The 25271-nt window shown below is 58.0% G+C and overlaps 1 protein-coding gene across 1 annotated transcript in view; it reads left to right on the forward strand.

Moving 5' to 3' along the window:
- The window catches only part of CACNA2D2 (calcium voltage-gated channel auxiliary subunit alpha2delta 2), a gene marked incomplete at its 3' end in the record, with an annotated part of 212088 nt that overhangs the window by 173481 nt on the left and 13336 nt on the right, over positions 1-25271 (forward strand). Inside the window, exons 4-16 of the mRNA XM_084269755.1 lie at positions 6603-6647; positions 14387-14525; positions 18237-18368; positions 18593-18650; positions 20746-20796; positions 20952-21051; positions 21824-21982; positions 22450-22557; positions 23011-23089; positions 23298-23347; positions 24395-24484; positions 24672-24740; positions 25172-25246. Coding sequence (XP_084125881.1) covers positions 6603-6647; positions 14387-14525; positions 18237-18368; positions 18593-18650; positions 20746-20796; positions 20952-21051; positions 21824-21982; positions 22450-22557; positions 23011-23089; positions 23298-23347; positions 24395-24484; positions 24672-24740; positions 25172-25246 — 1155 coding nt within the window. The remainder of the gene's footprint in view (positions 1-6602; positions 6648-14386; positions 14526-18236; positions 18369-18592; positions 18651-20745; positions 20797-20951; positions 21052-21823; positions 21983-22449; positions 22558-23010; positions 23090-23297; positions 23348-24394; positions 24485-24671; positions 24741-25171; positions 25247-25271) is intronic.

Raw genomic sequence — 25271 nt, forward strand, 5'->3', positions numbered from 1 at the left:
GTGCAGCATCCCTCTGGGCAGGGGGTCCCGCTCCGCGGCGCAGCGGGTGCGTGTGGGAGTGGTGGGTGCTCTGTGTTACACGTGGGTGCTGGTGGCTGCTCCTGTGGGTTTGCTGTGGCGGTGCAGGCAGGGCTTTGTGTTCAAAGCAGCGTTAGAAGGGCGAGCGCCAGCTCCTTATCCCCCTCTCTTTCTTCTCCTCCTTTAATTACAGATCCCACTTATCGGCCAGGCACAGAAAGATCGTCGCCGTAACCTTGCACTTGCCCTTGCAGAAGGTTTACCTAAAAAGTTAGAAAATAAAATCAAATACTCTAATTTGCAGTCGTCTTGCCATTTCAAACCCAGTTTTCATTACAGCCCAGAAAGTGCATTGAAGCTGTGTTTATAACCCCCTTTTAGATAACAAATCACATTTTCTTTTGGCTGGCGAGTGTGTAGAATTGATATTTTTTTTTTTCAGTTTAATGGGTTTGTGTGTTCAGGAATGATCTCCATCAACTGAGAGTCTTTATTGTGTTTGATATAATGTCAGCTTTCATTACGCTCCGAGAATTACTGTGTTAAAGCACCAACCTTGCTGTAGAGCTGTTCTGGCCGAAAAGCAGAACAAGAAAATCATTCACAAAAACCCCATGTCAGTGATGTTCCCTCCTAAAAGCCAAGGATGGGGCTCGAAGGGGCTTCCCTCCCCCCCTGCTCTGGAGGACCACCCATGGCGGCTACATGGGTGCAGTGGTTTGGTGTGGGGGCTGTTGACTTTCCTCTGGATGCTGCTGTCCCATCCCGTCACATCCCATCCTGTCACATCCCATCCCATCACATCCCACCCCATCCCATCTTGTCCCGTCCCATCCTGTCCCATCCCATCCCGTCCTGTTCCATCCCATACCGTCCCATCCCATCCCATACCATCCCATCCAATCCCATCCCATCCCATCCCATCCTGTCATGTTCCATCCCATCCCATACCATCCCGTCCCATCCCATACCATCCTATACCATCCCATCCTGTCCTGTCCCATCCTGTCCCATCCCGTCCTGTCCCATCCCATCCCCTCCCATCCCATCCCGTCCCATCCCATCCCGTCCCGTCCCATCCCATCCCGTCCCATCCCCTCCCATCCCATCCCGTCCCATCCCATCCCGTCCCATCCCATCCCATCCCCTCCCATCCCATCCCCTCCCATCCCATCCCGTCCCATCCCATCCCATCCCATCCCATCCCATCCCGTCCCATCCCATCCCATCCCATCCCATCCCATCCCGTCCCATCCCATCCCATCCCATCCCGTCCCATCCCATCCCATCCCCTCCCATCCCATCCCATCCCATCCCTAGCAGGGATGTGTGGTGCTGTGGTACCTGGGTGCAGCCCCGTCTCATTGGAGGCAGCCTGGAAGGACCGGGAGCAGACGGGAGATGCCGTGTAAAGAACAGCGGGCAAGGCCTGATCAGATAGAACATCTTCTTGTGGAGATGAAGAAACTGTTGACGGGTCACTTGAATATTTCCCCAGCTCTGTCAGAGAGGTAGAGGGAGGAAATTGCTTTTTTTAAAAAAAAAAAGATGCCAAGGGAGATTATGGGGACTGTTTCCACCTGTCCTGGGAAACGCGGACGGCCTCTGCTCAGGGATAGGATGCCAGGGGACTCACTTTATCAGCGGTCTGGGTGAGGGCACTGGGTGTGCCTCAGTAAGTTTGCAGGTGACACCAAATTGGGCAGGACTTGATGATCTTAGAGGTCTTTTCCAACCTTACAGATCCCCTAATTTTATGATTCACCATGATGTGTGTGGACAAGGACATCCCAGTAGAAACAAAGGGTTTCAGCCCCTACAGTTGCCACCAGTGTTCATCCTGATGCCCTGAGCCAGGCATCAGCATAGCCACGCTGTGACTGCAGCATGGAGTTTCACCCAGGAGCTCACCGGGTCCCTGTGGGAGCCTGTTCCTGCTTTGGTCCTCTCACCACCCCCTGGCAGCTGTTGCAGAAACACTTTCTTGGCCTCGGTGCACATCTGCAGCCAGCGAAGGCTGCTGCACCTCTGGCAGGGCTGGGAGACCTTGGGGTGAGCCCTCCCCTGACTTAGACCTCCCTGGCCATCACAGACTCATCCTTGGACATGGCCAGCAGCCAGTCCCATCCTGCTCCTCCCGACACAGACAGACTTGTTGGGGGTGATGCTGCTGTGGGGATGTGCCACGTCCCCCTGCTCATCCCCCGCTGCCACCCGGCCTTAGCGGGGCCAGGGGCTGCGGGTGCTGTAGGGGAGGGGGAGCTGCATGGGCTGCTTGGTGCGCTGCCAGCAGTTGACCATGCCAAAGGTGGGACTGTAAGCAGGATCTGTTGCTGTCTCTGTGTGCTTGGTGGTTTGGGGACATGAAGAGCTCCTGAAACACTCGCTGTGCGTGGCAGGCGCTGGCTGCAGGGCACAGAGCTGCTGGTGAGCAGAGCACTGAGGCTGGGTAGGCATGCACATGAGTGCCAGCCCAGCCACCGGCTCTGTCCTGCAGCTGGGAACCAGCTTTACTTCCCCACCACCCTCTGAGTTTCTCCTCCTCACCTGGAAGGCAAACTGCTGCAGGATTTGGCTCGTCCAAATGAAATCTTGGAAGAGATTTCCTGACCGCCGGGGTCACCCCCGTGCCCCTTGGGGAAATGAAACCCGCAGCCAGAAGGCTGACCTGGACCCAAATCCATGTGGTGCAGCTAAAACTGCCCCAGGAGCCACAGTGTCCCCAGGGATGTGATCAGAGGGGTGACCCTTAGGAGACACAGTGAGCAATGCTGCCAAGGACAACAGATGCACAGGAGAGGGGTTATCCAGCTCCGGTGATCTTCCAGAAAACCTATGGAAAAGGGAATGGGGGGGTGAGCTGTGTCCTTGCTGGCTGTGTGCTCAGGCTGGGCAGGCTGGAGCAAGGAGCTGATGTGCCCCCCCAGCTTCTCCAGAGGGGTGTCAGGGCAGTAACAGCTGCGTGTGTGATGTGCTTTGATTGCTGCTACCTCATTAGACCAATGTCATGGAGGTTTGGGACAGCACCCCTCCATCCTGGCATCGCCAGGAGATAGCAGAGCACTGACCTTTTTAACGTGATTTTTAGTTGCTGTAATTGTTTTGGTTGAAAAAAAGAGCTCTGTGAATGCTCCTGGAAAAGGCTGTGCTGGGGAAGGGGGGGTGCCCCTTGCTGAGCACCCAGGGTTCCCTGTGCTGTTGGCTTTGGCTCAGACCTGGCTGCTGGGGCACGGCCAGGAAGCACCCATGGAGAAGCAGGGTCCTCACTGGTGCTGCTGGCAAGGCTCCAGCTTGCAGCACTCCAGAAGGTCACAGCCTGGTGTCACTGATTAGCTTTTTGCTTGGCATTTTGGTGTAGAATTGGCAAAAGAGTGTTCCACTCTTTTGAAGTGGAGCACAGGGCTGTGGGGGGTGGGCTCTGGGGGAACAAGCAAGCACGCCTGGGGAGGGGAGACTCAGGCACACAGCATCCCCAGAGCCCCCACCCACAAGGTCCCACGTAGACCTGGCCAGGGGCTCCCTGGTTGACACCAAACCAACCTGCAAAGGGTTTGCTGCAGGCACGGTGGCTTTGCCAAAGAAATCAGCCCTTGCACCAAACTCCCCAAGCTGGCTTTTGCCCCTGGCTTGCAGGGAGGGTTTTAAGAGGCAGAAACAACCCTGCAGGTACCGGTGAGCAGCACAGGCAGTCGCAGTGCTGCTGCACAGACACCGTGTGGCAATTACAGCGTGAGAAAATGGGCAGCAGTTGACACATCACAGCCTCCCCTTCCACAAGTGCTTTTTTTTTTTTTCCAGGCTCTTTTGCAAGATGCTGGGTAATGTTTTGCCCTGAAATCCCTCGACATCTTCACCCCCCTCCTTGTTTTCTTTATTGGTATTTACTCTGAAAGGCTCTAGAAATACCAGTGCTATTTACACAGGGCTGGTGCTGGGTTTAACGGGCTGTGAGGAGGGGGAAGAGAGGATTAGGAGAAGGCAGCAGGCATGGTTGGAAACACAAATGCTAGGGAGAGGAAATTGTAGGGTCCTGTGCTGACTGCTGGGAGACTCCCAGACTAGAGGGTTTCCAAGGACTCTGTCCTTCCTTTCTGGAATAAGTTGTCACTAGCTCCACCAGTTTCTGGTTGCCAGGGATGTGGATGCCCTGCTAGCTCTCATAGCATCAGCAGGATTGTGGCAAGGAGAGTGGAGCCTGGCCTCAGGGCATGTCCTGGGTCCAGGGTTGGGGTGGCACTGGCTGTCCCACATGTGTGCAAAGCTTGGCTGCAGCATGGAGCAGGACTGGGATCTCACTCAGCTGCTCCTGGGGTGGTCAGGGCTTGAAAAAGTGCAAGGTAAGGGCTCTGTGGTCCTGAGGGAAACAGGTGGCAGAGCTGGTCTTCCAGGAGGTCTGCTCCCTGTGCCATGGGGCCAGGGGACCGACCAGCCTCCCTGATCCTTCAGCACCCTCACCCCCACTGCAGGTGTGGGGCCACCACCACCACGTGTGGGGTGGGATTTAAGCTTTTGGGAGAAGCCAATGGAAGATAAAATGAATAACAAAGCACCTTCTGGATGGCTGTTGTTAGTCACACTCACTTCTGATTAAAGATCATTAAACATGAAATTAGCTCGTTTGTGTTACGGGTCTCCTGGGGGTTCCTTTAATTAGGAAGTGCAGATGGCCACAGACCCAGGGAGACCGCAGCACCAGCGAGGGGCAGGGGTGTGCACGGGGCCAGGAGCAGCGCAGGGTGGGTGTCCAGAGACAATGGGGGGGGATTCCCTTGTTATTGTAAACCCCTCAGCATTTCACAACAAATCACAGGTAATTAATAAGTACATTCCCTTAATGACTAGGCTTTTTAAGAGCAGAAATTGGAAGATGCTGAGTGGATTTATCTTTTTTCCCTTCTGCCTCTTGGTGCTGCCTTAGCGCCCTGATCCCGGCCACAGAGCCCATGGCACAGCCCCTCTGCCCAGGAGGATCCTGAAACCACCCTTTTCAGGCCCTATCCTGGGAGGACACTGGCCACGCAGCTTGGCAGAGGAACTCCCTGCCTCCAGTGCCCCTGAGAGAGCAGGGGCTTGTCCCCTTCTTGGGGTTAGTGGCTGCCAGCTCCTGGCGCGGCCGGCACAGTGGAGCAGATGATGCCAGCTGCCCAGCGAGCCACTTGGACCTGCCAGTCCCCTTTCCCAGCTCAAGGCTGGGCTGGGTGTCACAGTGCCATTGCCCTTGGCACAAGCCCTCCAGCTGGGCTGGGTGTCACAGTGCCATTGCCCTTGGTACCAGCCCCCCAGCTGGGCTGGGTGTCACAGTGCCATTGCCCTTGGTACAAGCCCCCCGGCTGGGCTGGGTGTCACAGTGCCATTGCCCTTGGCATGAGCCCCCCGGCTGGGCTGGGTGTCACAGTGCCATTGCCCTTGGTACGAGCCCCCCGGCTGGGCTGGGTGTCACAGTGCCATTGCCCTTGGTACGAGCCCCCCGGCTGGGCTGGGTGTCACAGTGCCATTGCCCTTGGTACGAGCCCCCCGGCTGGGCTGGGTGTCACAGTGCCATTGCCCTTGGTACCAGCCCCCCGGCTGGGCTGGGTGTCACAGTGCCATTGCCCTTGGTACGAGCCCCCTGGCTGGGCTGGGTGTCACAGGGGTGGCAGCAGAGCAGAGCGAGGAGGGCAAGGCTGCTGTCAGCACCGTCAGCGCTTTAGCTGGGGTTCTGTCCTGGGCCCGCATTGCTTCCTTCATGAACAAACAACGGCAATAAGCATCCCAGGGCGCTGGCTCTGCGTGCAGGGAGGGGAAGGCTGATCCGCAGGGTGACGGCTGATTGAGTGGCAGACAGGTTCGCGCCGCGACGGCTGCCGGGGCGCCTGCATCGTGCTCACGTCCCTGCACGCAGAGACGAGTCTCCGAGTGCCCTTTAATTACCCCTTCTGATGGCACACGAGGCGCTGTTGTGACAGCATTGCTGCTCTCCCAATTGCCTCTTCAGGAATTTTATCAGCTGCCTCGCATCCCGACACGGGGGGAAGAGGAATCTGAGCAGACCTTTCTGCCTAAGTAGGCTTTAAATACCCCAAATTAACGGCGTGCCTTTCCCTGCAGAAGCGAGGATGCTCTTTCCCCCCCCTCCTCTTCTCCCCCCCCCTCCCCCTGCCGTGTGGGGAGGGGAGCACTCAGGCTGCGGGTGCTGCCTGTGCCCGGCTCTCCTGCAGCTCCCAGCAGGACCAAAGCGTCCTGGGCGTGGGGACACAGTGCAGCCTCGTGTCCCGTGGCAGTGTAGAGACCATGGTCACACCGGTGGCGCCATGGTGGGGCTGGTTGGCCACAGGAGAGGCTGCCACCATTGCATGGCAGCTGTGAGTGGAGATAAGGAAGCACAGCAGGAGATGGCCAGTCCTTGGAGGGCAGAGGAGTGGATGCAGAGTGGGATTCAGGATCCTGGCCATGTCCCAGGGACAGCATGAGGTGGACAGGGTTTGGTCCCCAGCAATGTGGTGGAGGTGCAGAGGGGGAGAGAAAGGAGGGAGAGCAGTGGTGGGGACCCCTCTACCATCCCTGTCCCTGCCCAGCACTAACTCAAGTTTCCCTTCTCTCTGCAGGAGGAAGACATCGAGTACTATGACTCCAAGGCCGACACCGAATACGTGAGTAGCGTCCCCACTGCACTGCTGGCACGGTCATCACACTGTCCCAGTGCTGAGCCACTCGCCAGCGCTGTCACAGCAACGTGCTGGGGGAGACCTGGCACAGCATCTGTCACAGCTGCTGCACCAAGGCTCTGTGGTGGGCAGCAAGTGCCCGATGCCCAGCCGTCCCCCCAGTCCTCCCAGCCAAGCCACCGTGGCCAGCACCAGGCCCAGCAGCAGCAGGCAAGTGGGCAGGTTGCTCCACTGCCTGCAAAAGTTTCTAAAATTAAAGCTGGCATCTGAAATTCAAATGAAGAGCAAACCTTTAATTAGAGACTGAATCTAATTCTCCCTGCCTTGCCCCCCGGCACAGCCATCCTGTGATTTTTGGCAATCAGTGCTTTAAATACAGACCCAGCAGCTCTGCTCTCCTGGAGCTCCCAGTGGGAACTGGCATTTGCTGGCTCCTCTGCACGGTGGTGGTGATGGTGCTCAGGTGCCGTGCTGTTGGTGCTGGGCACTGCAATGGCTGCTGGCAGGTGATGGGTCACCCAGCTCCTGTCTTGTGCCGTGCCCTGGAATCATAAAATCATAGAATCCCAGACTGGTCTGGGTTGGAAGGGACCCCAAGGATCACAGAGCTCCAACCCCCCTGCCACAGGCAGGGCCACCAACCTCCAGGCCTGGAGCTACACAAGGTTGCCCAGAGCCCCATCCAACCTGGCCTTGAACACCCCCAGGGATGGGGCAATGTTCCAAAGCAGTGCTCACTAGGTTGGTGATGCACAGTGAGATTGGGGAGTGCGTGCATTGTGGTGTCCTCAGACCTGGCCAGGAGCCTGGAGCAGAGCAGAGTGGGGGCTTCAGGGCAGCCCCAGCCGGTGTCACTGCCCCAGTCCTGGTCTTTACCTGAAGCAGAGCTGGCAGCAGATGTGCCATCAGGGGACAGGTACTGCAGCAGGGCGGGAGGAAGGGCAGCACGTGGCACTGGCAGCCATATGCTTGCAAACCACATGGCCTCATCCAAAAGTAATGCTTGAGTGGAGTGACCTCATGAGCCTTCAGAAGTCCCTGTGCAGAGGGGACAGGATGATCCAGGCTTGATAGGGTCCCACCAGCTCAGGTGACATGTCCTGCACGAGCTTCAGCTCTCCTCCCATCCTGCCTTGGAAGTGATGCCCCAGAGTGGAGTTGGGGGCAAGCTGGCGTGGAGGATGGATCCTTCACAGCAGTTACTTACAGACTGCCAGTGCCATCATGGCCAGGCAGTGACAGCAGGAGGGCTTCTTAGCAGGGGAAGCTGGAGCCATGGAGAGTCGAGGAGGGGAGATGGAGAAGTCAGGCAGGTGCTGCGACCAAAGGGGAGGGTGCTTGCTTTCCCCAGTGGGTCTCCCTGCTCATTTGCAACAGGGGACATCCCCTGTCCCTCCCCAAACTAGAGGAAGCCACTGAAGGGTGGAGGGAAGGATCCTGCTCTCCATGGCCACTCTGGAGAGGGTGGTGCTAATGGGCTTAAAGTCCATTAAAGCGAGTTTTGGATAGAAACAGAGGCAGAACTGGCTGGAGGGGACAACCCAGGGGGCAAGGAGCAACACTGCTGCATCCATCAGGCTGGGCAGGGCTTTTGGTGTCACCACCATAGGACAGGGGACAGGGCAGCTGGGCGTCCCTTTGCCCGGTGTTACCCTGACCGGTTCCAGCTGCCCACACCCAGCTGGTGCCAGCTGATGTGAGCTGGCAGTTAGTGGGCACTGGCCATTGCTGGTGGGATTAGCCATGTCTGCAAGGGAGGGGAGCATCCCCAGACAGGATTACTCTGTAGGTAGGCATCTCAACCTCTGAGCCGTGCCCACTGAGCCCTCCTGGCACACAGGGCACTGGGGAGAAACCATGGACAGAGGCATGATGCAGTGTTCCTGGGGACCATGGGACTGAGCTGTCTGGTCCCTGGCCCTTCTCTGAGGGAGGTGACATCCTGCAGATTTGCCACACTGACCATTCCTTCTCTAGATCAAGGGTAATTGGAGTCATCCTCTTGCCAAGGTTTATGGGGTTGGCAGGGAAGATGCTTCCCTGTCAGGGATGTTGCTGCTTCCCAGTGAAATCCCAGCAAATTCAATTCCAGCAAAAATAATGGAGACAAAAGGTGATACTGAAATAACAAAGGATGGAGATGGTACCCAGAGGTTTGAATGGAACTAAAGAGCACTCTTTCCATCTTTTCTTTATTTAACTTCAATTTTATATTAAAATTGAGCAGGATCTAGTAAAATGTTCTAGCTGATCTACCTGAAAGAGTTCTGATGGACAATGCCTCTTCAGTGGGGCTGGGGCTTATTCACAAGCCTTACGTTGGCTTTAACTGCGGCGAGAAGGAAATGAGCTCCCCATTCATTTAGCTTGCACCTCAGCTCCACTGGCTTCCTAAACACATTCTAGATTTCCTGGTAGTTTCCCACAAATGGGAGCATCAGGAAATTTCCCTGGGGGGGGGGGTCCCCAAGGGGAAAGTTTTCACATTCCCTGCTAGCAAGGGCTGTGGGGTTTATCTGGGAAGAATAGCAGATGCTCCTGGTTGGGTATCACAGGGAGAACAGCGCAGAAATAAAGTGATTTTCCATCTCTAGTACTGTGTGGATGGCAGGGGACGATACTTAAGGCACAAAAATCCCCTGGGACGTGCCTGGCAGACAGCACCCACCTGCCTGCTTGAGGTCCCTGGGGAGGGGTGGGAGGGGAAGGGGCTGGTGGTGGGAGGCTGGGTGTCAGCAGTGCCAGTTGCAGGCTGCCCACTTGCTGCTTGAGAGATGCAGCAAGAAGAAAGGGGGGGTGGGGGAGTGGGGGGAAGCCCCTAAATGTCAGCAGCAGATGAAGGGTGTTGGAAAATTTAATCTTCCAACTTTCTCAACTAATGTGACATTTGGATCTCCTCCCGATAAGCTATCAGCCCCAGAAGTTTCTTTCTTTTGCCTTTTTTTTTTTTTCCCTTTTATTTTTTTTCCCCTCTCCCTCCTTCTCTCCTCTGGCTGGTAATTTAAAAATAAATGGTCTAGAAAGATCTCTAAACAGTACCTTTGGCAAAGATTAAAAAAGCGAAGGGGGATAGGGGAGCAGGCTGGCGGGAGAGCCTGATTGTTATTTATAACCTGGGCTGCTAGAAAAGCAGGAACGTGGCTGGAGAGCACACCATCTCCCTCCCTGGCATTAAATTGCTGCATTTCAGGAAAAGACGAGATATTTAAGAAGGAGAAAGGCCCTTTTGCACAGGCCTGGAGTTTCTCAGCCCTGGGCAGGGGGGTGGTATTTATATTCATTGTTAGTAGTAATGGCAGTGTGTTGATGTAAATATTTGGTTGGCTTTTTCCAGATTTAACATGGATTGGTGCCCCTGGGAAATGTAAAAGGATATGTTGGGGTTTTGGTATGATACAGTCTTGATCAGGCCTGTGAAAAGCAGGATGTGGGATACAGGGATGCTGTTGGGGGGTGCCGTGGCTTACAGGAGCTCTGCCGGTGCTGGGGGTACCAGGAGGAGCACAGTGCGGGGAGGCTGTGGTTACTGGCATCACGGAGTGGCTGCCTGCACCACCAGCCAGATCAGCCCTGCATTTGTCATCCAGGCTGCCATTTAAGCAGTCATCATTAGCCGTGATGGCTCGTTCCCATGGAGATGAGCAGTGAACGGGGGTGTCTGCATCCGCGGGAGCTGCCTGGCCAAGGCATCGCTGCTGTGCCAGGTCGCAGCCCCGGCTCGATCCGACCCACAGCTCCAAACCCTCTTGTTGGTAGAGGACAGTCCCCCCACTCCCTGCAACCCCCAGGGCAGTGCTTGTGCCCCGGGGCAGGGTGGTTTTCTCCAGCCAGCACCAGGGGACCGAGAACGCAGCAGCCTCCAGTAAAGTTGGTGGTGCCACTGGGGTTCACTGGGCATCGCTGGGGTTTGCCCCTGTCCTGGTTTCAGCTAGGATGGAGTTAATTTCGTTTCTAATAGTGGATGGAATGCCATGTTTGGGAGTTGGGATGAGAGCAGTGCTGATAGCACCCTGATCTTTCTAGTTGTTGCCAAACAATCAAGGACTTTTCAGTTCATATTCCCCTACTAACGAGAAGGGAGGGGACACAGCCAGGACAGGAGACCCAAACTGGCCAAAGGGGGGTAGTCCATACCAGTTACATCATGCTCAGCATAAAGGGGGGTGGTTGGAGGAGGAGCAGGCAGCTCCAGGACGGGTGGTTTTGGGGACGGTCTGGTTCTAGGATGGCTCTGGGCTGCATGGCCTGAGCTGTGTGGTTCGGTGAGAAACTGCATTGTGTAGCACCAGTTTCATGTATTTTTTGCTGTGAAGTCCTATTATCATTGTTATATCTATCTTTCCCCCCAAACTTCCCCCCCACTCCCTTCTAAAGAACAAACAACTGTGGTGCTCAGCTCTCAGCTGGGGCAAAAGCATGACAACCCCCTCTCTGTCTTTTTGGGAGACTGAAGTGAAAACGCATCATGGCTGGCAACCTGACCACTGAGGGTGCTGGCAAAAGCTCTCAGTGCATGGTGGCTTCTTGCTGAAGCAATAAATACATGTAATATTGATATATAGCCACAGAGTACATTTCTAATGGTGTGTGGCAAATAATGTATTCCAACCGTGGCGTCTGTTGATGTGACGTTGTACATACTGGAACAGATCAGACATCAGCTTGTTAAGAGGGCAGACAATGGCAGGACAAGGGGGATGGATTAAAGCTAAAGGAAGGAAGGTTTAAATTAGATATTAGGGGGAAGTTCTTTACAGAGAGAGTGGTGAGGGGCTGGAACAGGCTGCCCAGAGAGGGGGTGGGTGCCCCATCCCTGGGGGTGTTCAGGGCCAGGTTGGATGGGGGCCTGGGCAACTTTGTGTAGCTCCAGGCCTGGAAGTTGGTGTCCCTGCCTGTGGCAGGGAGTTGGAGCTCTGTGATCCTTGGGGTCCCTTCCAACCCATGCCATTCTATGATTCTATGGCATAAAATAGATGGTTCAAAGTCCTCTTGAAAGGTAGTGATGAGAAATGCTACAAAAATCTTCTCATGGGCCTACCCAGGCACTCACAGTTAAACTGGTGTAAATCCAGGAGAACCTGAATCGGCTTCTTGGCTCTAATAGAAATTTAATGCAGAATTTCTTCCTCTGGCCTTACTAAAGCGGCTTCTTGTAGGCCCAGCCTTCCACTGAGATGTTCCCATCCCTGCCTGGGCTGGTGACAGCTTTGCCTGCCTTCACCTGGGTGGTAATGACCCCATTTCAGGGGCCACATTCAGCCTGACTTAAACAGGAGTAACTCGGCTGAGGTGGGGAGATTTATGGATAAAGGATACACGTGGCTTGGATAACATCAGCTCTTTCCACAGGTCTGTTTGTCGTATAGGTGTCAGTGATGTATGGAGTGTCCTATGTATAGATAGCTGTGTATTTGTCTCCGAGATCTATACGTACTCCTCTTTACAGCTACATGAGTGAGAGCAGCCAGACAGCACCAAACCTGGCAGAATACAAATGAGCCCCTCAGAAGCGGGTGGTATAATGGCATAATGATAAACAGAGGAGTGGTAATTCTATACCTTAGTTCCAGCTCCAGTGAAGTGGGGAATGACCATGCCAGCATGGGGGAAATGGGGAGGGTTGGGTTTGCCCAGCTGCCAGCAGTGGGAGCGGATGGGCTGGACCTGGGCAGGGTGCCTGGCTGATCTGAGGTGGGGAGGGATAGGACTTCACTGGGCTCAGAAAAAATGGGGTTTAGTGTCAAAGCAGAGTTTTTGGTGCTGCTGGGACCATGGCTGTTTTCAGCAGGAGCCTCTAAATTACTGCTGGAGGTTGGCAGGGATGAACTATCAAGTGTGCAGCAGCGTTACCCTGGAGACCTGAGCCCCACGTTGATGGCAGGTTCGGGGCTGGATCCGCTCTCTGGCCTAGCACAGTCCCATGGCCTAGCACAGTCCCATGGCCCAGCACACAACCAGGGTTTGCAGGGCTCCAGCAGTCACTTTCGTGCCGTTTCTCTGGATTTAAGTTGAAATTGAGAGTGTAATCTGGATTTCAATCTTGGCACCATGGTTTCGGGGGAGGTGGGGACAGTCCCTGCCCACCTCCTGTGTGGCTAGTGGAGCTGTAATTGAGTTCAACATCTTTCTGGCCGGCTGGAGCCCCGGTGCCGGGATCAGCTTGGTGGCGTGTTTACACTCCCAATCTGTGGGCTGGAATTAAAGCCCAGACCTCACATATCAATCCTGTTATTCTCCCGAGCTGTGGCGAATGGTTTGGCCACCCCTTGCAATGTCAAGGGAATGTCACTGTCTGGGTGGCCGGCCAGAGCTGTCATCTGCGAAGGTGAAACGGAGAGGAGGCCAGGATGGGTGTGAAACAAGCTTCACAGTTTATTTCCCAAACACGTCATTCTCCTTTAAATATATGGCTTTTCCCCTGAGAAATGCACATCTCTTGTCCCCTGGGTTTTGTCAAGAGGAGCCTGGCCCGTGGCAGAGCTGCTCACCATGGAGGGCCATCGAGGACAGCAGGATGGGACCGTCCCCTACCCCTTGTCCCACTGGTGCCGGGTGCTTTGTCCCGGGACGGCCTGGGGCATCCCTGCAGGCAGCCGTTCCCGGCATGGCACCGCACGAAGCTGCTCACGCTTCCAGGCACGTCCGCTGCCGTTTCTCCGGGGCTGATCTCTGCTGCCGCAATCAGACGGCCTCACACGGGCGCCGAGACGGGGGCTTCGCGGGGGAGAGGCGCTGAGCCTCCTGGCTCCCTCGCCGGGCAGCTCCACACTGGGGACCGCTCCTGTGCCGCACTCACCCCGCCCCTTTTGCTCCGGCAGCAGGGCTGGGAGAAGGTGACTGGAGCCATCCTTGAGCTTGGCATATCCCTGCCCTGCGCTGCCTGTCCCTCTGCCCACCGATGGGGAGGGCAGCTCTGTGCTTCTGCCCCTCTGCAGCGGAGATGTAGCTCTGAGTGCACCAAGGGCAGGTGCTGCAGCATCCTCCTCCTGCCCGCCCCAAGCATCTCTCAGCTGCCTGCAGACAGCTTTCCTGGCTCATGGCAGGGACATGGCAGTAGGGAGCCAGCACTTTCTCCCATGTTTCTTAGCTCCAGGCAGGGTGGCAGGGGTGTTTTCCCCAGCTCTGTAGCGACGCCACCCCCTTTCTCCCATTCCCCCCATGGCCCAGGGCCTCATCTCCAGCCCTGTCCCAGCTGACTGCAGCCACTCTGCCTGCCCCGGCTCAGCCTGCCCTGCCTGGCCGAAGGGGCTTTACCCCAGTGCTGTACTGGCAGCAGGGCCCTGGGAAGGCGAGCGTGTTCCAGCGCCGGCAGTGGGGAATTCACCATCTCTCCACCATAATTAAATATTGTTTGCATTGCTTATTGACAGAGCACTAAGCTGCACTCCATTTTAATTTGTTCTTTGATAGTTGCCTTTTGCTGCTAATTGATTTTCAAGGCTTTTTTTCTTTTTAGTTTGGGGTTTGGGGTTTTTTTTGTCTGATTTAATACCTGCCATCCTACCAAAGCCAGAGAGACAAGGGTAACCAGCACTCACCTTCATGCCTGCCCACTTCCACCACCTGCCCCCAGTGTGCTGCTGGCACTGGTGGGCCAAATCCAGTGCAAGAGGCAGCATTGCTGCAGGGGGATGTTCAGTGATGGTCTTTGGGTAGCAGCATTCTCGGCGTGGGCCTGGGGCTGGCATCCCTGGGTGACCCCCTGTGCTCTGCTCCTTCCCCAGGACGATCCCGACGGGGAAGAGATCGAGAGGGAGAAGTCCAACTCCTTGAAGCTGGAGTTCACCGATGATGCCAACTTCAAGACCAAGGTTAACTATTCGTACGCTGCCGTGCAGATCCCCACGGACATCTACAAAGGCTGTGAGTGCCCCTCCTCATCTGCTCCCCTCTGCACAGCCTCTGCCCCCTCCTGCTCAGGGTGCTGTGGCCCAGGGTTCTGTCACCCCAAGGTGTCCCAGCCCGGTCTTGGTGCTGGGGCAGGCAGGCACCCAGGGTACTGAGCAGAGGCAGAGTCACCGTCTCAGGACAGAGGTGACAAGGTGTCCCTGCCCAGGAACCTTCAAGATCTTAGCGTGGGCCAGAGAGGCAAATTCACAGCTGAGGAGTTATTGGGAAGGGATGGAGAGCAAAGGAGAAATGGTAATTACAGCACCACTGGGTAAATCTCAGCTGCACCGCCCGGAGAGGAGCTCTGCAAAGCTCAGGGGGGTTTGAAGCAGGAACCACAGGCGATCAGGGGGACCGAACAGCTCTGTGCCAGAGCAACTCTCTGCTCATAAGAGGGAGCAGGATGGGGCTGAGTGGTGGGGGAGGGCGAAGGAGCAACGCTTCCTCACTGGCTTCAGGCTGTTGGGGGCCGAGGTTACAAAAAGGGGGGATAGAGGGGTGGGAATCCTGCAGCAAGGCCGGGGACGATGGGAGGATGTGAGGATGGTAGGATCCCGAGTGAGATGCTGATGGTAGGATCCCAGGCGTGATGGCAATGGTAGGATCCTGAGCACGATGCTGCTCTGGGGCAGAGTGGGGGGGGTACCAGCCCCACGGCTGTGCCAGGAAGGGAGCCGGGCAGGAAGGGATGGAAGAACAGACGGATGGACGCACGGACGGATGGGATAGGACGTGCCATACCAGCTCTCAGTCCCCGCCGGGAGGTGACACAGCCCCTGAGCTGTCAGAGCCGTCTCATACCTCCCCTGCCGCGGTGGCACACGGTGACAGTGGGTCTCCATTTCCCTCTAGTGGCTGCTCCGCACCGAGCTGGGCACCGCTCCGAGCTGGAGATATCTTCCAGCACCCCGGGATGCACCCGGTGCCCAGCCCCTGCTGCCGGAGGCACCACTTGTCTCCCCGCGCCACCCCTGTCCCCGCACCCCTTTGTCTTGGGGACACTCGCCAAGGGCTCCCAGGTGGTCACGGCAGTAACAGGGGCTGAGCTCACGCTCCTGCCCTCTGTGGTGCTTTCCTGGTACACTGGGCATGTTACTGGCAGGGCCATGCTCAGAGCTGCATCAGCACGATGATTTCACCGTGGTGGTAGCAGCAGATTAGAAATTTGCAATTAGTTTTATTACCCAGCTAGCACAGGGCAGGCAGCTAATGAAGCACATCGTGTGAGCGGGGGGCGGGCAGGGTGGGGTAAAAGATTCATTGCTCCTCAGCCCTCCTTACCGCCAGGCACCGTGGCTGATGTCCTGCCACTGCCACATCAATCACCCTCCGTGGCCCTGGGACGAGAGCAGATTGGAGAATGACATGCTCCAGGGACACACAGATGCTCGGAGTGGGATGGTGGCCGGTCCCAGGTGGGGAAAGGGGCTACAGCCATGGGCACAGTGGGGTGTGGGCACAGGGCTCACACCGTGCCCAGCTGCACTGGCACACTCCAGAAAGCCAGGGTGTAGGGTGGGGTGCTCAGCCACTGCACCCCAGAGCAGGTTTGGGGTGCGGGTATGTGTGCCCCCTCCTGCTGGGGATGCCAGTGAGCAGGGCCGGTCCCTGGGGAGCCGTGGGCAGGGAGCATCTCCCCAGTGGGACCGGGCAGAGAGGCGCTACCGCTGCCTTTCACGCTAATTAAACCCCTGCAGAGACGTCCTTCGCCGTCACCCCTCGCTACACACACAAATTACATCCTATATGTGTTTTATTTACTGTGCCATTTTTAATTAAATCTGCAATTGCTCGCTGGCAGGGCGGAGCTGGGCTCACACTGGTGGGGACGGGGACGAAACAGGGACAGGCAAGGATGTCACCGAGGGGGGCTGGTGGCTCTGGCCACATCCGAGAGGGACAGGAGCCATCCCAGCCATGGGCACAGCCTCCCATCCCGAGGGAGTGTCAGGCCGTGTCTGTGCACAGGGCTGTGCAGGGGCTGCACTCACATGGAAGGATGCTGTAGGAACTGCAGCCATGTGCAGGGGTGGTTGTAGGGACTACGTTAGTGTGCAGGGGTGGTGTAGGGGATGTATGTTCACAGGGAGGGTAGAGGTGTAGCTTTCATATGCAGCTGGGGGGCTGTAGGGGCTATGTTTGTGCACAGGGGGGAATGTAGGGGCTGTGGTCATTCACAGAGATGATCTGGGAGCTACACTAATGCACAGGGAGGATGTAGGGGCTCCATGCATGCCCAGGGATGAAACAGGGGCTGTGTGTACATGCAGGGGGTGGGTATGGCACAAGCCTGGTGTGGCTGCCAAGGCTGTTGGGGATGTGCCTGGTGCCCAGCACTGTGCCTGATGGGGCTGGTGGCACTGCCTGGGGCTGCTCCTGGTAGTCAGGAGCCTGTCAGCCTGTTCACAGTCCCTTCTCCCTGGAAAAACCACGTCCTGTGCAGAGCCAAACAAGAAATCATCCTAAGTGGCCAGATAACAGGTCTCTGTGTGGACATGGCGCTGAGAAATGGCTGGGGAGATACAGGCAGAGTTAGTTGCAGTTAGGCACAGCTACTTGAGGGAAGGAAGGAGAAATCTTCTTCAGCAGAAGTTTCTGGGTGAAACCTGCCCATGTCCTACCAGTACCTTGGGGCTGTGCTGAAGACGTTAACAGGGGATATGGGTGTTTGGAGGAGGGACAAGTGTGGGAGGAAGCCTCAGGAGAGCTAAATATACTCCTCAAAAGCCTGCTCTCCTGCAGCACCTCACTGGTTGTTCTGCCCAATGTCAAGGAGAGGGGCCTCTCCTGAGAGCTTTTGCACCCCAAAAGTGCATTGAGGGTGCCCCAGCAGGGAACAGCACCTGGCCTTCAGGCACTGCCAGGTGCCCAGTCCTGCCCACAGCAGCATGGCTGGCTCCTCCGTGCCATGGTCCCAGGGTGGCCCAGCATGGGATGGTGGGGGGCTCCTCACACTTCCCAGGGCTTTAGGGGACTCAGAGTGTTCGGGGTGCCCCAGAGGGCCCCATGAGGGAGTCCCACTGTCTCTGAGGTGGCTGCCCCAGTGCCTGGCCAGCCCCGTACCCGCCTCGCCTTGCCAGCCCCCCCCCACACCACCAGCCCCCCTTGATTAATCACAAGCTGGGGCTGCCGGCAGCTTATCTTTTGCTTTAATAGCTGAATAATTTAAAACTGCTGTTTGCCAGCATCTTAATTGCTTTTGCGTCAGGTGTGGAGGCCAGCAGGAATGCAGAGCGGGGCTGGGAGGCTCCCTGCAGTCCCACAGGGACACGGCCCCTCACTTTCCCAGCTGCTGGTTGTCTCCAGGGAACAGGACTGGCACAGTGGCAGGAGGAGTGGGGCGTTTTACTGGGAAGGGGGTGAGGTGGTAAGTCAGCTGTCCCCAGTGTGTCTCTTCCTGCCCCAGAGCCAGGGAACGGGGACAGTGAGTATTTGGGCCTGGAGGGTGGCTCTGGGGACAAAGTGCAGCAGGCTGATGCCAGAGCCCCATGGCACCGAGGGGGCCGTGGGGAAGGGCAGCGAGTCCCTTTGGGCTCCTTGGAGGGAGGGGACTGAGGGGACACACCACCTTCCCTTCCCTGCCACCACCATGGGGACACCATGGGACCTGCCACCCCCTGTCCCACCCTCAACTCTGCTGCTGTCCCACCCCAAACCACCCACCCTGGGCTCTGTCTCCTGCAGCCACCGTCATCCTCAACGAGCTGAACTGGACGCAGGCGCTGGAGGACGTCTTCATCGAGAACAGGAAGGAGGATCCCTCCCTGCTGTGGCAGGTGTTCGGCAGTGCCACCGGTGTCACCCGCTACTACCCCGGTGCGTGGGGAGGTGGGGCAGCATCTTCCCCCCGCGAGGTGTGGGCGAGTATCCCCCAGCACCAGCCCTGAGGGCGTGGGGCACATGTAACCATACTGTGCCAAAGCCTGGGGGGTGTGAGCTCCCGCTGGGACCTGGGCACCCCTCTGTCCTGTCCCCTGCATCCCCTTGTCCCTCGCTGCAGAACAGCCCTGCCTCACCCATCGCCTGCCTTCCCTCCACAGCCACCCCGTGGAGAGCCCCCAATAAGATCGACCTCTACGACGTGCGCAGGCGGCCCTGGTAAGGGGGTGGTGAGTGGGGAGAGAGGTGCCTTCGCTGGCCCTTCCTGGCTGGGAGCAGCCAGCTCTGTCCCCTCCACATTTCACACAGGGTTGGCATTGGCAGATGGGTGCAGTAGCACGGGCAGGGGCATCTGAGCTGCGGCGCTTAGCTCCTGGGAAGGCAGAGTGTGGGATGGAGAGAGAAATCCTTGGATACAGGTCAAATGTGGGGAGCTGCCCCTTGCCCTGCTCCCCCAACAGCCCCAGCCCAGCATCCCCATCCAAATGGGTAAACAACTGGCTCTAGGGAACGGTGAGCTGTGAGGATGGGGGGAGAAATGGGCAGGCAGTGCCTAGAAGTGATACCTGCAAGCGGCCATGTAGCACACACAGAGTGAGATGGGGTGGAATTGCTTCCCCTTAGCCCAGGCACAGGCGTCTGCTTGGAAGCACTAATTATCCTGCTGCCTGTGGGGCTGGGGGAGCTGCATCCCCATCATGCCTGTGGGTGCTGCCTAAAAATACAGGCATGGAGAGGAAAGAGGGCACAGGTCTCTGGCACGTGCTGGGGAGCCCCATATCCCTGGGGGAGTACCACCTGCCCATCCCCCTGCCTGTGCTGGGAGCTGCCCCCCTTCCTTGTCAGAAAATTAATGGCCCTGCTACTATGGTTAATTGTCTTTGATTGCTCCACATTAATTATTAACTGTTCTCTGCCAGGGCATCCATGCAGGTTATTGGCAGAGCAGGGGCTGGCAGCCACTTTAGGGGGCTGCTGATGTGTATGGGGGGCACCAAGCCCAGCTGGCCTGGTTACCTGCCCACTAGCCAGGCTGCCCATGCACTTCCCACCCAGCCATGGAGGAGCAGCAGCACCCATCGTGCTGGGGGGACAGCACACCCCTGGGGACACCCCTTCGGGGTCCTGTCTTGCCCTCATGGCTGGTTCTGGTGTGGCACACAGCCCTCACCGCTGTGTTGCTGGACCCAGTGGGGGCCAAGGTCCTGCCAGCAGCCTCGGTGGGGCCGCCAGTGCTGCCTGCCTGCCTTCCCCTCCCTTGATGAATGGTGCTATTAACCACAGCCGTCTCCTGTGGAGCCCGGGGTATCAATCTGAGCGGGGCAGCTGTAGATGGATGCACTGCCACAACCCATTGCAGGCAGCATCTTAGCTGGGATCCACACAGGCAGCCCAGCCCTGGGGAGTGGGACGGGCACCAAGCCCCCCCGGCACCTGACTGCCAGCAGGGAGCTTGTGGGCAGCTGCCTGCCCATCCTGAGACCCAGCATGAGGAGGGTGTTGGGGAGATGTGGCACCCGTGCCGGGAGGTCCCCCACACTCCAGCATCCCACATCCCACCCAGGTAGTCACTTGTGGTTAGGGAACATCAGAACCAGGGATTAGCAATCGGAGCCTGCTCTTCCCCAGTCCTCCTCAGCGATGGTAATTGATACTAATAACACACTAATTAATTTGTGTCAGGCCTGATCCTGATCAAGCCAATAATGCGCTGACTTGGACTTCAGCCATGGCAAGATCAGGCCCCACGCAGTGGGAAGGGGAGGCTGGGGGGTGCCTGGCCACTGCCAGGATGGGTGCTCAGCACCAGGCACAGTGGGGACAGGAGCAGGACCAGGTGTTTTGAGGGGAAGGAAGGATTCCTTAATTCTTTTCAGGGGGGGAGGATTTACATAGTAGTATTATTTTTCCTCCTCATAGCTAAAAATAACCTAATCAGCCTGGCCTTTGAAGCTACCAGGGGGGTAAATAGCATCTTAATATGGATGTGTGTGTCAGCATAATCAGCATGCAGAAATGGGCCTGCAATGATGGAAGAGTTTAGCATTTAGAGCTCATTAGGCTGATACAGTACCAGGCAGTGGGTCACTGGTGGTGTGCCGTGCCGTGACATGCTGCATCCCCACCTCTGCTCACATCCTGCGTCACCCCTCGCTGCGGGCTCACCACACCCGTGGGTGCGCAGGCACTCGACACAGCTCAGCGGCCACCTCTGCCCCAGCAGAGCTTTGTTCTTGGGCTGTACCTAGCAGGGTCAGGGTGTCCCCCTCCATACATTGAGTTGACCCCACTGACCACCCTCTGCACCCCACAGGTACATTCAAGGTGCCTCCTCCCCAAAGGACATGGTCATCATCGTGGATGTGTGAGTACACGGGTCAGGGTGAGCCAGGCCAGCTGCACAGCTCCCCGGGTGCTATTGTCCCACCGGTGGCTCTGGGGCAGCTGCGTGGGACAGCACTGGTGGGGAGCCCTGTGCCCCTTCTCTGCTGAGCCTCCAGTACCCCACTTTCTTGCTAGGAGTGGCAGCGTGAGCGGCCTCACCCTCAAGCTGATGAAGACCTCGGTCTATGAGATGCTGGACACGCTCTCGGATGATGACTATGTCAATGTGGCCTCGGTGAGTGCCCTGGGGCAGGTAGCAGGGTTGTGCCCCCTGCCAGCTCCCCACCATGGGGACCCTTTGCCCACAGACCCACCTGGCCAGGGGTTCTGCAGTCAGAATTTATTTATTACTTCATTTCTTCACCACCCACCTGCCCAGGAGTGGCTGCTGGGGGCTTGGTTGTGTGCGGTGGTGAACAAAAGCCCCCTCAATCCCAGGGCAAGTGGCAGAGATGCTCCGGGGGCGATCCCAACCAGCCACCTCCTGTCTGTCACCAGCCAGTGACATCATACCCCCTGTGGCGATGTCACCAGCCTGTGACCTCATGCAGCACAGAGTGGCTGTGCCACCGCATCTGTGCATCACTGGGCACCCAGCCCACGCCAGCCCTCCGCTGTCTGGCCGCGAGCACGCTGGCACTAATTAACGTGTCTGGCCAGGCTCTGTTAGCTGGATCGCTGCTCTCCTAATGAATGGCCCCTGTTGCCAGCAAATGAAGCCGTAAGCGAGAGGCAGCACCTGCTCCCGCTGCCGGCACGGCGCGGCACGGCACGCCTGCTTCCATGAGCCTGGGGGTTCCTGCAGAAGCAGAAGTGCAGGCGAGCCCTGCACTTGCATGCCAGGCAGCTCAGGGCTGTATTTGGCCCAAGCAAAGCCCCAGCCTCTGCTTTGCTCATCCCTTGGATGCCCATGGGAGCCGAGCACAGCAGGCGATGCCCACCAAGGGGGCTGCCTTTGGATCCACGTCCCCTTCCTGTGACCCGCTCCCTTCTCTTTCACCTCCCAGTTCAACGAGAAGGCGAAGCCAGTGTCGTGCTTCAAGCACCTCGTGCAGGCCAACATCCGGAACAAGAAGGTCTTCAAGGAGGACGTGCAGGGGATGGTGGCCAAGGGCACGACTGACTACAAGGCTGGCTTTGAGTACGCCTTCGACCAGCTGCAGAATGTGAGCTGGGGGCTGGGCTGGGGGTGAGCGATGGGCACCCATGGGTGCTGGGGCTGCTGGGAGAGTTCTGAGCAGCCCAGGTGCTGCCCAGCACCTGGGGCTTTGGTGTTCAGAGAGCTCCTTGTCGTCCCTTGCAGTGCTTGGGGGACATCCCACCCCAGCACAGAGTAGCTGAGGCTTTGGTGGAGCCGCTGCCCCTCTGGGTTATTAAGACTAAAAACAGGGCTGGGCATCCAGCCGGGTGCCACACTGCTGGCAAAATTAAGATGAATGGTGCTATTAGGTGCTGAGCAATTGTAGCCACAGCATCATTTCCAAGCAGACAGCATCCCTCCTCCTGCACGGTCAACTGGGCCACCCTCACCCTGGGATGAAGGAGATGGGCCAGGGCCAGCGCTCCTGGCTGCGTCCTGCCCGGTGCCGCTTGCTCCAGGTCTGGCCTCAGGCACCGTCTCTCTGCCCCACAGTCCAACATCACACGTGCCAACTGCAACAAGATGATCATGATGTTCACGGACGGCGGGGAGGACCGGGTGCAGGACGTCTTTGAGAAGTACAACTGGCCCAATAAGACGGTGAGGGGCTTTAGGGCTCTGTGTCGAGCTGGGGTTGCTCTCCGGGGAGGAATGTGGCTGCTCCAGCTCCATTGCCAACTTCTTCCTCATCTGCTTCCACCCAGCTCCCTGGGACCTGGAGACCCGTGGGGTAGTGGGAACCCAGGCCATGCAGGACCCTCTAAGAGCACAGGCCCTTTGGGGTGCAGCAGTGCCCCAGCGCAAGGACCCCTAATCCCAGCAGGGCAGGCAGCTCGGGCCGATGCAGCAGTGGTGGGGGACAGGGCTGGGCACAGACAGAGAGTCTCCCTTGCTGCCCACTCAGCCAGCGTTCACAGGAGTCTTCCTCTGCCTGAGCTTGGCTGCGTGGCAGAGGGCGATGCCACACTGTCCCCAGGGTGGTTAGCAGGGGGTGCTGGGTCTCAAAGAGCAGGGTGCCCATCAGCTAGCCCTCACCACCACGCTCTGCCACAGGTGCGGGTCTTCACCTTCTCCGTTGGGCAGCACAACTACGATGTGACCCCGCTGCAGTGGATGGCCTGTGCCAACAAAGGTGAGTGGGGCTGGCACCCAGGCAGCTTGGGAGGCTGGGGAGGGGGCTGGGGTCACCCCTCACGTGGGGGCTGGCACCAGTGTGCCGGTGTGTGCCACCGCTGGCTGCAGCACTGGGGGGATGAACAGCAGGGTGGACTGAGGGGCAGCCAGACTGCTGGACAGGCAGACAGCTGGCTCTCCAGCTGCCTTTCTCTTTGTTTTCCAAGGTTACTACTTTGAAATCCCCTCCATTGGCGCCATCCGCATCAACACACAGGTATGGCGGGGGGCTGCAGGCAGGGAGGGGGCTGCAGGCAGAGAGGGGGCTGCAGGCAGGCAGGCACAGAGGAAGGGGGCTGCAGGCAGGCGAGGAGGAGGCTGCAGGCAGGCAGGGAAGGTGAAGCAGGCAGGGAGGGTGCTGCAGGCAGGGAGGGGGCTGCAGGCAGGTGAGGAGGGGGCCGCAGGCAGGGAGGGTGCTGCAAGCAGGCAACGCTCCCCTCTCAGGGGTGAGGGGTGCTCAGGCAGCCCCACTACAACGAGCCCAAAGGCTGGCAGCAAGCTGGGAGCTGAGACGAGCCCTCAGCCAGGCCTTGTGCTGTTGAGACATGTAATTCATCTTGTGCAGCTCCCCACGGACCTGCTGCCTTCGGAGTGACTAATTACGAAACATCAGGCGTTAATCAGCACCGAGCAGAGCCAAGTGCAGGCAGGGCCAGGTTTAGCAGAGCCACGTGTGCCTGCCCCACACCCTGTCCCCCTGCCCCTTTTCTGTCCCTTTTCTTTACTGGATGCACACAAGGTGCCATGGTGGGCAGGTGACAAGGGTCCCTGAGAGGGTCAGCCCCTCAGGGCAGGGTTGCCATCACGGCAGAGGAGTTCCCCCCCCATGCCCCTGCTCAAGGTCTGCCTTGGCAAGGTGAGCCAAGATAAGAGCAGCTGGCCCCAAAAGGCCCACAGCAGCAGCCAGCAACACAGGAGAGAGATGGTCCTGTAAGTAAGCTCAGCCTCAGGGATGGCTGGGAGCTATGGGGCTCTGGCTGGGGCTGCCTGGGGAGCCCCTGCCCTGCCCACAGGCTGCAGTGCAGACTTGAGCAGTGCCTTGTTTGTATCACAGCAGCCCAGTTCAGTCCCCAGCTGGAGCTACTACCCTCAGGTTTGGTAGCTGCCAGGCCCCCTCCCCAAGCTCAGCCTGCAGCTGGGGGCTGGCACCAAGCACCCTATTAATAATCCCTGGAGCCTGCATGGGGACAAGGATGTCACCAGCTTGGAGCAAGGGGACACCTGGCACCCACATGATGCTTCCCCCTGCCCTGTGTCCCTGCAGGAATACCTGGATGTGCTGGGCAGGCCCATGGTCCTGGCTGGGAACCGAGCCAAGCAGGTTCAGTGGACCAATGTCTACCAGGATGCCCTGGTAAGGACTTCTGGCCCCAGGGTGTGGGGGGAACACCAGCCCCAGGGTCCCACACAGCCCCAGGGTTCCATACAGTGTGCCCCACCACAACCTTACCGGGGACCAACCCCCTTCTGCTACCCATGCCCAGTGCTGGGTCCCCTGGGGCCAGCAAGGGGCCGTGGGACACCCTCCTGCCTTTGTACAGGGGCTGGGGCTGGTGGTGACAGGCACGCTGCCCGTGTTCAACCTGACAGAGGACAGCAGTGACAGGAAGGTAGGAGACTGGCTGCACCCCCCTGGCTGCACTGGGAGTCCGGGCTGTGGATGGGGAGTGTGCCCCAGCACTGGTGCCTGCCTGTGGGGTGGGTTGGGTGAGCACTGGCACCCCTGTGGTACTGCCTGTGCTGCACCCCGTCCCTGGGGTGAGACCAGGGGTGACTGGTCTTTGGTTAGCAGGGACAAATGCAGCCAAAATGGCCTTTGGGTAGCAGGGACAACTGGCAGCTGCAAGTCCCTGTGGGGTGTGGGTCCCATGGAGGGCTGCTGGGATTGGGCACGTCCCACCCTGCACCCCTGCGGTGTCTGGATCCAACCAGCACCTCCCCAGAGGGAGAAGATGTCCCTCCCCCTTTCCCTGTCCCCATGCTGGTGGTGGCAGGTGACACCCCTGCTCCATCCTGCCTCCCTCCCTGCACTTCCTTCCAGAACCAGCTCATCCTGGGCGTGATGGGGATCGACGTGGCTCTCAACGACATCAAGAGGCTGACGCCGCGATACAACGTGCGTGGGGCCCCTTCCCCTCCAC

This window comes from Gallinula chloropus (genome assembly GCF_964237585.1).
Source record: "Gallinula chloropus genome assembly, chromosome: 12".
Lineage (NCBI taxonomy): Eukaryota > Metazoa > Chordata > Aves > Gruiformes > Rallidae > Gallinula > Gallinula chloropus.